General features: G+C 46.1%; 1 protein-coding gene across 4 annotated transcripts in view; it reads left to right on the forward strand.

Annotated features, from left to right (window-relative positions):
• Positions 1–482: 482 nt before the first annotated feature.
• LOC134983556 (zinc finger protein 665-like) overlaps positions 483–14,653 on the forward strand; it is a 63,185-nt gene continuing 49,014 nt past the window's right edge. For 2 of the 4 annotated variants that reach the window (XM_063949207.1, XM_063949208.1), the window contains exon 1: positions 483–666. In XM_063949207.1, the coding sequence (XP_063805277.1) occupies positions 555–666 (112 nt within the window). In that variant the 5' untranslated portion in view covers positions 483–554. Of the gene's footprint in view, positions 667–712; positions 873–14,653 lie in introns of those variants that run through there. The other 2 variants (XM_063949209.1, XM_063949210.1) reach the window with 1 other exon arrangement.

Here is a 14,653-nt window from a genome sequence, read left to right on the forward strand (position 1 = left end):
CGTGGTGGGAGGGGTTAATACTAGTGGTGACGCTGGTGGGAGGGGTTAATACTAGCGGTGACAGTGGTGGGAGGGGTTAATAGTAGCGGTGACACTGGTGGGAGGGGTTATTAGTAGCGGTGACGCTGGTGGGAGGGGTTAATAGAAGCGGTGACCGTGGTGGGAGGGGTTAATACTAGTGGTGACACTGGTGGGAGGGGTTAATACTAGTGGTGACACTGGTGGGAGGGGTTAATACTAGTGGTGACGCTGGTGGGAGGGGTTAATACTAGCGGTGACACTGGTGGGAGGGGTTATCAGTAGCGGTGACGCTGGTGGGAGGGGTTAATAGTAGCGGTGACCGTGGTGGGAGGGGTTAATACTAGTGGTGACGCTGGTGGGAGGGGTTAATACTAGCGGTGACAGTGGTGGGAGGGGTTAATACTAGCGGTGACGCTGGTGGGAGGGGTTATTAGTAGCGGTGACGCTGGTGGGAGGGGTTAGTGACTCTGCCCTGTATTCATCTGCTGCAGAGAGCTGGCGCCACCTGGCGGTCAGGGGTGATATTGGGAGTAATGAGCAGAAGCGCCGCCGCATTCAGGGGACTCCGCTCCTCCCGCACTGATCACTGGGGCCCGGGCACAGAGCTACCCCCAGATCCCGGCTCCACAGCTCATTGGAAGACTGGTGAGGACAGACACTAGAGGACGCTGTGTACAGCGCAATCATACCTACACAATCACTGTACTGACACAGGGCGGCCATTATTCCGTGGTATCACTACTATACTAGATATCCTGTACTAATACCGGCGGCCATGTTCTTGTAGTCCTGACCTCACTGACTAATCCTATCCTCACCTCACACTGACTCCTTCTCCGGCCTGTATCCAGGTGATGTATTATATATCGTTATCTTATTATATACAGGGGACTGTACAGTGATCTATGAGGGGGAATAACACAGCTCCCGGCACACACTGATATGTGGTATTATTATTATATAGGGGAGAGGGGACAGTACAGTGATATATGAGGGGGAATAACACAGCTCCCGGCACACACTGATATGTGGTATTATTATTATATAGGGGAGAGGGGACCGTACAGTGATATATGAGGGGGAATAACACAGCTCCCGTCACACCCTGATATGTGGTATTATTATTATATAGGGGAGAGGGGACAGTACAGTGATATATGAGGGGGAATAACACAGCTCCCGGCACACACTGATATGTGGTATTATTATTATATAGAGGAGAGGGGACCATACAGTTATATATGAGGGGGAATAACACAGCTCCCGTCACACCCTGATATGTGGTATTATTATTATATAGGGGAGAGGGGACCGTACAGTGATATATGAGGGGGAATAACACAGCTCCCGTCACACCCTGATATGTGGTATTATTATTATATAGGGGAGAGGGGACAGTACAGTGATATATGAGGGGGAATAACACAGCTCCCGTCACACCCTGATATGTGGTATTATTATTATATAGGGGAGAGGGGACAGTACAGTGATATATGAGGGGGAATAACACAGCTCCCGGCACACACTGATATGTGGTATTATTATTATATAGGGGAGAGGGGACCGTACAGTGATATATGAGGAGGAATAACACAGCTCCCGGCACACACTGATATGTGGTATTATTATTATATAGGGGAGAGGGGACCGTACAGTGATATATGAGGGGGAATAACACAGCTCCCGGCACACACTGATATGTGGTATTATTATTATATAGGGAGAGGGGACCGTACAGTGATATATGAGAAGGAATAACACAGCTCCCGGCACACACTGATATGTGGTATTATTATTATATAGAGGAGAGGGGACAGTACAGTGATATATGAGGAGGAATAACACAGCTCCCGGCACACACTGATATGTGGTATTATTATTATATAGAGGAGAGGGGACAGTACAGTGATATATGAGGAGGAATAACACAGCTCCCGGCACACACTGATATGTGGTATTATTATTATATAGAGGAGAGGGGACCGTACAGTGATATATGAGGGGGAATAACACAGCTCCCGGCACACACTGATATGTGGTATTATTATTATATAGGGGAGAGGGGACCGTACAGTGATATATGAGGGGGAATAACACAGCTCCCGGCACACACTGATATGTGGTATTATTATTATATAGAGGAGAGGGGACCGTACAGTGATATATGAGAGGAATAACACAGCTCCCGGCACACACTGATATGTGGTATTATTATTATATAGGGGAGAGGGGACCGTACAGTGATATATGAGGAGGAATAACACAGCTCCCGGCACACGCTGATATGTGGTATTATTATTATATAGGGGAGAGGGGACCGTACAGTGATATATGAGGAGGAATAACACAGCTCCCGGCACACACTGATATGTGGTATTATTATTATATAGGGGAGAGGGGACCGTACAGTGATATATTAGGGGGAATAACACAGCTCCCGGCACACACTGATATGTGGTATTATTATTATATAGGGGAGAGGGGACCGTACAGTGATATATGAGGATGAATAACACAGCTCCCGGCACACGCTGATATGTGGTATTATTATTATATAGGGGAGAGGGGACCGTACAGTGATATATGAGGAGGAATAACACAGCTCCCGGCACACACTGATATGTGGTATTATTATTATATAGGGGAGAGGGGACAGTACAGTGATATATGAGGGGAATAACACAACTCCCGGCACACACTGATATGTGGTATTATTATTATATAGAGGAGAGGGGACCGTACAGTGATATATGAGGAGGAATAACACAGCTCCCGGCACACGCTGATATGTGGTATTATTATTATATAGGGGAGAGGGGACCGTACAGTGATATATGAGGAGGAATAACACAGCTCCCGGCACACGCTGATATGTGGTATTATTATTATATAGAGGAGAGGGGACAGTACAGTGATATATGAGGAGGAATAACACAGCTCCCGGCACACGCTGATATGTGGTATTATTATTATATAGGTGAGAGGGGACTGTACAGTGATATATGAGGGGGAATAACACAGCTCCCGGCACACACTGATATGTGGTATTATTATTATATAGAGGAGAGGGGACCGTACAGTGATATATGAGGAGGAATAACACAGCTCCCGGCACACTCTGATATGTGGTATTATTATTATATAGGGGAGAGGGGACCGTACAGTGATATATGAGGAGGAATAACACAGCTCCCGGCACACTCTGATATGTGGTATTATTATTATATAGGGAAGAGGGGACAGTACAGTGATATATGAGGAGGAATAACACAGCTCCCGGCACACGCTGATATGTGGTATTATTATTATATAGTGGAGAGGGGACCATACAGTGATATATGAGGAGGAATAACACATCTCCCGGCACACACTGATATGTGGTATTATTATTATATAGGGGAGAGGGGACTGTACAGTGATATATGAGGGGGAATAACACAACTCCCGGCACACGCTGATATGTGGTATTATTATTATATAGGGGAGAGGGGACCATACAGTGATATATGAGGGGGAATAACACAGCTCCCGGCACACACTGATATGTGTTATTATTATTATATAGGGGAGAGGGGACTGTACAGTGATATATGAGGGGGAATAACACAGCTCCCGGCACACACTGATATGTGGTATTATTATTATATAGGGGAGAGGGGACAGTACAGTGATATATGAGGGGGAATAACACAGCTCCCGGCACACACTGATATGTGTTATTATTATTATATAGGGGAGAGGGGACTGTACAGTGATATATGAGGGGGAATAACACAGCTCCCGGCACACGCTGATATGTGGTATTATTATTATATAGTGGAGAGGGGACCATACAGTGATATATGAGGAGGAATAACACATCTCCCGGCACACACTGATATGTGGTATTATTATTATATAGGGGAGAGGGGACTGTACAGTGATATATGAGGGGGAATAACACAACTCCCGGCACACGCTGATATGTGGTATTATTATTATATAGGGGAGAGGGGACTGTACAGTGATATATGAGGGGGAATAACACAGCTCCCGGCACACACTGATATGTGGTATTATTATTATATAGAGGAGAGGGGACCGTACAGTGATATATGAGGAGGAATAACACAGCTCCCGGCACACTCTGATATGTGGTATTATTATTATATAGGGGAGAGGGGACCGTACAGTGATATATGAGGAGGAATAACACAGCTCCCGGCACACACTGATATGTGGTATTATTATTATATAGGGGAGAGGGGACAGTACAGTGATATATGAGGGGGAATAACACAGCTCCCGGCACACACTGATATGTGTTATTATTATTATATAGGGGAGAGGGGACTGTACAGTGATATATGAGGGGGAATAACACAGCTCCCGGCACACGCTGATATGTGGTATTATTATTATATAGTGGAGAGGGGACCATACAGTGATATATGAGGAGGAATAACACATCTCCCGGCACACACTGATATGTGGTATTATTATTATATAGGGGAGAGGGGACTGTACAGTGATATATGAGGGGGAATAACACAACTCCCGGCACACGCTGATATGTGGTATTATTATTATATAGGGGAGAGGGGACTGTACAGTGATATATGAGGGGGAATAACACAGCTCCCGGCACACACTGATATGTGGTATTATTATTATATAGAGGAGAGGGGACCGTACAGTGATATATGAGGAGGAATAACACAGCTCCCGGCACACTCTGATATGTGGTATTATTATTATATAGGGGAGAGGGGACCGTACAGTGATATATGAGGAGGAATAACACAGCTCCCGGCACACTCTGATATGTGGTATTATTATTATATAGGGAAGAGGGGACAGTACAGTGATATATGAGGAGGAATAACACAGCTCCCGGCACACGCTGATATGTGGTATTATTATTATATAGTGGAGAGGGGACCATACAGTGATATATGAGGAGGAATAACACATCTCCCGGCACACACTGATATGTGGTATTATTATTATATAGGGGAGAGGGGACTGTACAGTGATATATGAGGGGGAATAACACAACTCCCGGCACACGCTGATATGTGGTATTATTATTATATAGGGGAGAGGGGACCATACAGTGATATATGAGGAGGAATAACACAGCTCCCGGCACACGCTGATATGTGGTATTATTATTATATAGGAGAGAGGGGACTGTACAGTGATATATGAGGGGGAATAACACAGCTCCCGGCACACACTGATATGTGGTATTATTATTATATAGGAGAGAGGGGACCGTACAGTGATATATGAGGGGGAATAACACAGCTCCCGGCACACGCTGATATGTGGTATTATTATTATATAGAGGAGAGGGGACAGTACAGTGATATATGAGGGGGAATAACACAGCTCCCGGCACACACTGATATGTGGTATTATTATTTTCTCTATCGTCCTAAGTGGATGCTGGGGTTCCTGAAAGGACCATGGGGAATAGCGGCTCCGCAGGAGACAGGGCACAAAAAAGTAAAGCTTTTACCAGATCAGGTGGTGTGCACTGGCTCCTCCCCCTATGACCCTCCTCCAGACTCCAGTTAGATTTTGTGCCCGAACGAGAAGGGTGCAATCTAGGTGGCTCTCCTAAAGAGCTGCTTAGAGAAAGTTTAGCTTAGGTTTTTTACTTTACAGTGAGTCCTGCTGGCAACAGGATCACTGCAACGAGGGACTTAGGGGAGAAGTAGTGAACTCACCTGCGTGCAGAGTGGATTTGCTGCTTGGCTACTGGACACTAGCTCCAGAGGGACGATCACAGGTACAGCCTGGATGGTCACCGGAGCCGCGCCGCCGGCCCCCTTGCAGACGCTGAAGAGAGAAGAGGTCCAAAATCGGCGGCTGAAGACTCCTGAGTCTTCATAAAGGTAGCGCACAGCACTGCAGCTGTGCGCCATTTTCCTCTCAGCACACTTCACACAACAGTCACTGAGGGTGCAGAGCGCTGGGGGGGGCGCTCTGAGAGGCAAATAAAAACCTTATTAGAGGCAAAAAATACCTCACATATAGCCCACAGAGGCTATATGGAGATATTTAACCCCTGCCTAACTTCAAAAATAGCGGGAGACGAGCCCGCCGTAAAAGGGGCGGGGCCTATCTCCTCAGCACACAGCGCCATTTTCTCTCACAGAAAAGCTGGAGAGAAGGCTCCCAGGCTCTCCCCTGCACTGCACTACAGAAACAGGGTTAAAACAGAGAGGGGGGGCACTGATTTTGGCGATATTGTATATATATAAAAGATGCTATAAGGGAGAAACACTTATATAAGGTTGTCCCTATATAATTATAGCGTTTTTGGTGTGTGCTGGCAGACTCTCCCTCTGTCTCCCCAAAGGGCTAGTGGGTCCTGTCCTCTGTCAGAGCATTCCCGGTGTGTGTGCTGTGTGTCGGTACGTGTGTGTCGACATGTATGAGGACGATGTTGGTGAGGAGGCGGAGAAATTGCCTGTAATGGTGATGTCACTCTCTAGGGAGTCGACACCGGAATGGATGGCTTATTTAGAGAATTACGTGAGAATGTCAACACGCTGCAAGGTCGGTTGACGACATGAGACGGCCGACAATCTATTAGGACCGGTCCAGGCGTCTCAGAAACACCGTCAGGGGTTTAAAAACGCCCATTTACCTCAGTCGGTCGACACAGACACGGACACTGAATACAGTGTCGACGGTGAATAAACAAACGTATTTCTCATTAGGGCCACACGTTAAGGGCAATGAAGGAGGTGTTACGTGTTTCTGATACTACAAGTACCACAAGAAAGGGTATTATGTGGGAGTGGAAAAAACTACCTGTAGTTTTTCCTGAATCAGATAAAATAAAATGAAGTGTGTGATGATGCGTAGGGTTACCCCGATAGCAAATATTGGCGTTATACCCTTTCCCGCCAGAAATTAGGGTACGTTGGGAAACACCCCTTAGGGTGATAAGGCGCTCACACGCTTATCAAGTGGCGTTACCGTCTCCAGATACGGCCGCCCTCAAGGAGCCAGCTGATAGGAAGCTGGAAAAATATCCTAAAAAGTATATACACACATACGGTGGTTATACTGCGACCAGCGATCGCCATCAGCCTGGAGATGCAGTGCTGGGTTGGCTTGGTCGGATTCCCTGACTGAAAATATTTTATTCATGTAGAGCATTTAATAGGATGCATTCTATATATATGTATGTGAGATGCACAGAGGGATATTTGCTCTCTGGCATCAAGATAAGTGCGTTGTCCATATCTCCCAGAAGATGTCAGGGACACGACAGTGGTCAGGTGATACAGATCCCATACGGCAGATGGAAGTATTGCTGTATAAAGGGAAGGAGTTATTTGGGGGTCGGTCCATCGGACCTGGGGACCACAGCAACAGCTGGGAAATCCAACCTTTTTTACCCCAAGTTACATCTCAGCTAAAAAAGACACCGTCTTTTCAGCCTCAATCTTTCCTTTCCCATGAGGGCATGCAGGCAAAAGGCCAGTCATATCTGCCCAGACATAGAGGTAAGGGAAGTAGACTGCAGCAGGCAGCCCTTTCCCAGGAAAAGAAGCCCTCCACCGCGTCTGCCAAGTCCTCAGCATGACGCTGGGGCCGTGCAAGCGGACTCAAGGTGGGGGGGTAGTCTCAAGAGTCTCAGGGCGCAGTGGGATCACTCGCAAGTTGACCCCTAGATCGTACGAGTATTATCCCAGGGGTAAAGATTGGAGAGTCGAGACATCTTCTCCTCGCAGGTTCCTGAAGTCTGCTTTACCAACGGCTCCCTCCGACAGGGAGGCAGCATTGGAAACAATTCACAAGCTGTATATCCAGCAGGTGATAATCAAAGTACCCCTCCTACGACAAGGAAAAGGGTATTATTTTTCCACACTATATTGTGGTACTGAAGCCAGACGGCTTGGTGACACATAGTCTAAATCTAAAATGTTTTGAACACTTACATAAAAGGTTCAAATCGAGATAAAGTCACTCAGAGCAGTGATAGCGAACCGGAAAAAAGGGGACTATATGGTGTCCCTGGACATCAAGGATTACCTCCATGTCCAAATTTTGTCCTTCTCATCAAGGGTACCTCTGGTTCGTGGTACAGAACTGTCAATATCAGTTTCAGACGATGCCGTTTGAATTATCCACGGCACCCCGGGCCTTTTTACCAAGGTAATGGCCGAAAAGATGTTTCTTCAAAGAAAAAAGGCATCTAAATTATCCCTTACTTGCACGACCTAAAAAGGGCAAGTTCCAGAGAACAGTTGGAGGTCGGAAGAGCACTATCTAAAGTAATTCTTCGACGGCACGACTGGATTCTAAATATTCCAAGAATCGCAGCTGTTTTCCGACGATACGTCTGCTGTTCCTAGGGATGATTCTGGACACGGTTCAGAAAAAGGTTTTTCTTCCCGAGGAAAAAGCCAAGGAGTTATCCGACCTGTCAGGAACCTCCTAAAACCAGGAAAGGTGTCTGTACATCAATGCACAAGAGTCCTGGGAAAAATGGTGGCTTTTTACGAAGCAATTCCATTCGGCAGATTCCATGCAAGAATTTTCCAAAGGGATCTGTTGGACAAATGGTCAGGGTCGCATCCTCAGATGCACCTGCGAATAACCCTGTCGCCAAGGACAAGGGTATATCTTCTGTGGTGGTTGCAAAAGGCTCATCTATTGGAGGGCCGCAGATTCGGCATACAGGATTTGATCCTGGTGACCACGGACGCCAGCCTGAGAGGTTGGGGAGCAGTCACACAAGGAAGAAACTTCCAGGGGGTATGGACGAACCTGGAAAAGTCTCTTCACATAAACATTCTGGTACTAAGAGCAATCTAAAATGCTCTAAGCCAGGCGGAACCACTCCTGCAAGGAAAACCGGTGTTGATTCAGTCGGACAACATCACGGCGGTCGCCCATGTAAACAGACAGGGCGGCACAAGAAGCAGGAGTGCAATGGCAGAAGCTGCCAAGATTCTTCGCTGGGCGGAGAATCACGTAATAGCACTGTCAGCAGTGTTCTTCCCGGGCGTGGACAACTGGGAAGCAGACTTCCTCAGCAGACACGATATTCACCCGGGAGAGGGGGGTCTTCATCCAGAAGTCTTCCACATGCTAATAAACTGTTGGGAAAGACCAATGGTAGACATGATGGCGTCTCGCCTCAACAAGAAACTGGACAAGTATTGCGCCAGGTCAAGAGATCCACAGGCAATAGCTGTGGACGCACTGGTAACACCTTGGGTGTACAAATCAGTATATGTGTTTCCTCCTCTGCCTCTCATACCAAAGGTATTGAAGATTATACGGTGAGGAGGAGTAAGAACAATACTAGTGGCTCCGGATTGGCCAAGAAGGACTTGGTACCCGGAACTTCAAGAGTTGGTCACGGACGACCCGTGCCCTCTACTTCTGAGAAGGGACCTGCTACAACAGGGTCCCTGTCTCTTTCAAGACTTACCGCGGCTGCGTTTGACGGCATGGCGGTTGAACGCCAGATCCTAAAAGGGAAAGGCATTCCAGAAGAAGTCATTCCTACCTTGATTAAGGCAAGGAAGGAAGTCACCGCGAAACATTATCACCGCATTTGGCGAAAATATGTCGCGTGGTGCGAGGATCGGAGTGTTCCGACGGAGGAATTTCAACTGGGTCGTTTCCTACATTTCCTACAATCAGGATTGTCTATGGGTCTCAAATTGAGATCTATTAAGGTTCAAATTTCGGCCCTGTCAATATTCTTCCAAAAAGAATTGGCCTCAGTTCCTGAGGTACAGACTTTTGTTAAAGGAGTACTGCATATACAGCCTCCTGTGGTGCCTCCGGTGGCACCGTGGGATCTAAATGTAGTTTTAGATTTCCTCAAATCCCATTGGTTTGAACCATTGAAAAAGGTGGATTTTAAATATCTCACATGGAAAGTGACTATGTTACTGGCCCTGGCTTCCGCCAGGAGAGTATCTGAATTGGCGGCTTTATCTTATAAAAGCCCTTATCTAATCTTCCATTCGGATAGGGCAGAACTGAGGACTCGTCCGCATTTTCTCCCTAAGGTGGTATCAGCGTTTCACCTGAACCAACCTATTGTGGTGCCTGCGGCCACTGGCGACTTGGAGGACTCCAAGTTGTTGGACGTTGTCAGAGCCTTAAAAATATACATTTCAAGGACGGCTGAAGTCAGAAAATCTGACTCGCTGTTGATACTATATGCACCCAACAAGTTGGGTGCCCCTGCTTCTAAGCAGACGATTGCTCGTTGGATTTGTAACACAATTCAACTTGCTCATTCTGTGGCAGGCCTGCCACAGCCTAAATCTGTTAAGGCCCATTCCACAAGGAAGGTGGGCTCATCTTGGGCGGCTGCCCGAGGGGTCTCGGCATTACAATTCTGTCGAGCAGCTACGTGGTCGGGGGAAAACACGTTTGTAAAATTCTACAAATTTGATACCCTGGCAAAAGAGGACTTGGAATTCTCTCATTCGGTGCTGCAGAGTCATCCGCACTCTCCCGCCCGTTTGGGAGCTTTGGTATAATCCCCATGGTCCTTTCAGGAACCCCAGCATCCACTTAGGACGATAGAGAAAATAAGAATTTACTTACCGATAATTCTATTTCTCGGAGTCCGTAGTGGATGCTGGGCGCCCATCCCAAGTGCGGATTATCTGCAATACTGTACATAGTTATTGTTAACAAATTCGGGTTATATTGTTAAGGAGCCATCTTTAAGAGGCTCTTTCTGTTATCATACTGTTAACTGGGTTTAGATCACAAGTTGTACGGTGTGATTGGTGTGGCTGGTATGAGTCTTACCCGGGATTCAAATTGCCTCCCTTATTGTGTACGCTCGTCCGGGCACAGTACCTAACTGGAGTCTGGAGGAGGGTCATAGGGGGAGGAGCCAGTGCACACCACCTGATCTGGTAAAAGCTTTACTTTTTTGTGCCCTGTCTCCTGCGGAGCCGCTATTCCCCATGGTCCTTTCAGGAACCCCAGCATCCACTACGGACTCCGAGAAATAGAATTATCGGTAAGTAAATTCTTATTATATAGGGGAGAGGGGGCCGTACAGTGATATATGAGGGGGAATAACACAGCTCCCGGCACACGCTGATATGTGGTATTATTATTATATAGGGGAGAGGGGACCGTACAGTGATATATGAGGAGGAATAACACAGCTCCCGGCACACGCTGATATGTGGTATTATTATTATATAGGGGAGAGGGGACCGTACAGTGATATATGAGGGGGAATAACACAGCTCCCGGCACACACTGATATGTGGTATTATTATTATATAGAGGAGAGGGGACAGTACAGTGATATATGAGGAGGAATAACACAGCTCCCGGCACACACTGATATGTGGTATTATTATTATATAGGGGAGAGGGGACAGTACAGTGATATATGAGGAGGAATAACACAGCTCCCGGCACACACTGATATGTGATATTATTATTATATAGGGGAGAGGGGACAGTACAGTGATATATGAGGAGGAATAACACAGCTCCCGGCACACACTGATATGTGGTATTATTATTATATAGAGGAGAGAGGGGACTGTACAGTGATATATGAGGAGGAATAACACAGCTCCCGGCACACTCTGATATGTGGTATTATTATTATATAGGGAAGAGGGGACAGTACAGTGATATATGAGGGGGAATAACACAGCTCCCGGCACACGCTGATATGTGGTATTATTATTATATAGAGGAGAGGGGACAGTACAGTGATATATGAGGGGGAATAACACAGCTCCCGGCACACACTGATATGTGGTATTATTATTATATAGGGGAGAGGGGGCCGTACAGTGATATATGAGGGGGAATAACACAGCTCCCGGCACACGCTGATATGTGGTATTATTATTATATAGAGGAGAGGGGACCGTACAGTGATATATGAGGGGGAATAACACAGCTCCCGGCACACTCTGATATGTGGTATTATTATTATATAGGGAAGAGGGGACCGTACAGTGATATATGAGGGGGAATAACACAGCTCCCGGCACACTCTGATATGTGGTATTATTATTATATAGGGAAGAGGGGACAGTACAGTGATATATGAGGAGGAATAACACAGCTCCCGGCACACTCTGATATGTGGTATTATTATTATATAGGGAAGAGGGGACAGTACAGTGATATATGAGGGGGAATAACACAGCTCCCGGCACACGCTGATATGTGGTATTATTATTATATAGAGGAGAGGGGACAGTACAGTGATATATGAGGGGGAATAACACAGCTCCCGGCACACGCTGATATGTGGTATTATTATTATATAGGGGAGAGGGGACCGTACAGTGATATATGAGGAGGAATAACACAGCTCCCGGCACACTGATATGTGGTATTATTATTATATAGGGGAGAGGGGACCGTACAGTGATATATGAGGAGGAATAACACAGCTCCCGGCACACTGATATGTGGTATTATTATTATATAGAGGAGAGGGGACAGTACAGTGATATATGAGGGGGAATAACACAGCTCCCGGCACACTGATATGTGGTATTATTATTATATAGAGGAGAGGGGACCGTACAGTGATATATGATGGGGAATAACACAGCTCCCGGCACACACTGATATGTGGTATTATTATTATATAGGAGAGAGGGGACCGTACAGTGATATATGAGGGGGAATAACACAGCTCCCGGCACACGCTGATATGTGGTATTATTATTATATAGAGGAGAGGGGACCGTACAGTGATATATGAGGGGGAATAACACAGCTCCCGGCACACACTGATATGTGGTATTATTATTATATAGGGGAGAGTGGACCGTACAGTGATATATGAGGAGGAATAACACAGCTCCCGGCACACGCTGATATGTGGTATTATTATTATATAGGGGAGAGGGGACCGTACAGTGATATATGAGGAGGAATAACACAGCTCCCGGCACACTGATATGTGGTATTATTATTATATAGAGGAGAGGGGACTGTACAGTGATATATGAGGAGGAATAACACAGCTCCCGGCACACACTGATATGTGGTATTATTATTATATAGGGGAGAGGGGACCGTACAGTGATATATGAGGAGGAATAACACAGCTCCCGGCACACTGATATGTGGTATTATTATTATATAGAGGAGAGGGGACTGTACAGTGATATATGAGGAGGAATAACACAGCTCCCGGCACACACTGATATGTGGTATTATTATTATATAGAGGAGAGGGGACTGTACAGTGATATATGAGGAGGAATAACACAGCTCCCGGCACACGCTGATATGTGGTATTATTATTATATAGGGGAGAGGGGACCGTACAGTGATATATGAGGAGGAATAACACAGCTCCCGGCACACACTGATATGTGGTATTATTATTATATAGGGGAGAGGGGACCGTACAGTGATATATGAGGAGGAATAACACAGCTCCCAGCACACACTGATATGTGGTATTATTATTATATAGAGTAGAGGGGACCGTACAGTGATATATGAGGAGGAATAACACAGCTCCCGGCACACACTGATATGTGGTATTATTATTATATATGGGAGAGGGGACCGTACAGTGATATATGAGGAGGAATAACACAGCTCCCGGCACACACTGATATGTGGTATTATTATTATATAGAGGAGAGGGGACCGTACAGTGATATATGAGGGGGAATAACACAGCTCCCGGCACACACTGATATGTGGTATTATTATTATATAGGGGAGAGGGGACCGTACAGTGATATATGAGGAGGAATAACACAGCTCCCGGCACATGCTGATATGTGGTATTATTATTATATAGGGGAGAGGGGACCGTACAGTGATATATGAGGAGGAATAACACAGCTCCCGGCACACACTGATATGTGGTATTATTATTATATAGGGGAGAGGGTACCGTACAGTGATATATGAGGGGGAATAACACAGCTCCTGGCACACACTGATATGTGGTATTATTATTATATAGGGGAGAGGGGACCGTACAGTGATATATGAGGGGAATAACACAGCTCCCGGCACACACTGATATGTGGTATTATTATTATATAGGGGAGAGGGGACCGTACAGTGATATGAGGGGGAATAACAGCTCCCGGCACACTCTGATATGTGGTATTATTATTATGTAGAGGAGAGGAGACCGTACAGTGATATATGAGGAGGAATAACACAGGTCCCGGCACACACTGATATGTGGTATTATTATTATATAGGGGAGAGGGGACCGTACAGTGATATATGAGGGGGAATAACACAGCTCCCGGCACACACTGATATGTGGTATTATTATTATATAGGGGAGAGGGGACCGTACAGTGATATATGAGGGGGAATAACACAGCTCCCGGCACACACTGATATGTGGTATTATTATTATATAGAGGAGAGGGGACAGTACAGTGATATATGAGGTGGAATAACACAGCTCCCGGCACACACTGATATGTGGTATTATTATTATATAGAGGAGAGGGGACCGTACAGTGATATATGAGGAGGAATAACACAGCTCCCGGCACACACTGATATGTGGTATTATTATTATATAGGGGAGAGGGGACTGTACAGTGATATATGAGGAGGAATAACACAGCTCCCGGCACACGCTGATATGTGGTATTATTATTATATAGAG

The sequence above is a fragment of the Pseudophryne corroboree genome, assembly GCF_028390025.1.
Source record: "Pseudophryne corroboree isolate aPseCor3 chromosome 3 unlocalized genomic scaffold, aPseCor3.hap2 SUPER_3_unloc_18, whole genome shotgun sequence".
Taxonomy (NCBI): domain Eukaryota; kingdom Metazoa; phylum Chordata; class Amphibia; order Anura; family Myobatrachidae; genus Pseudophryne; species Pseudophryne corroboree.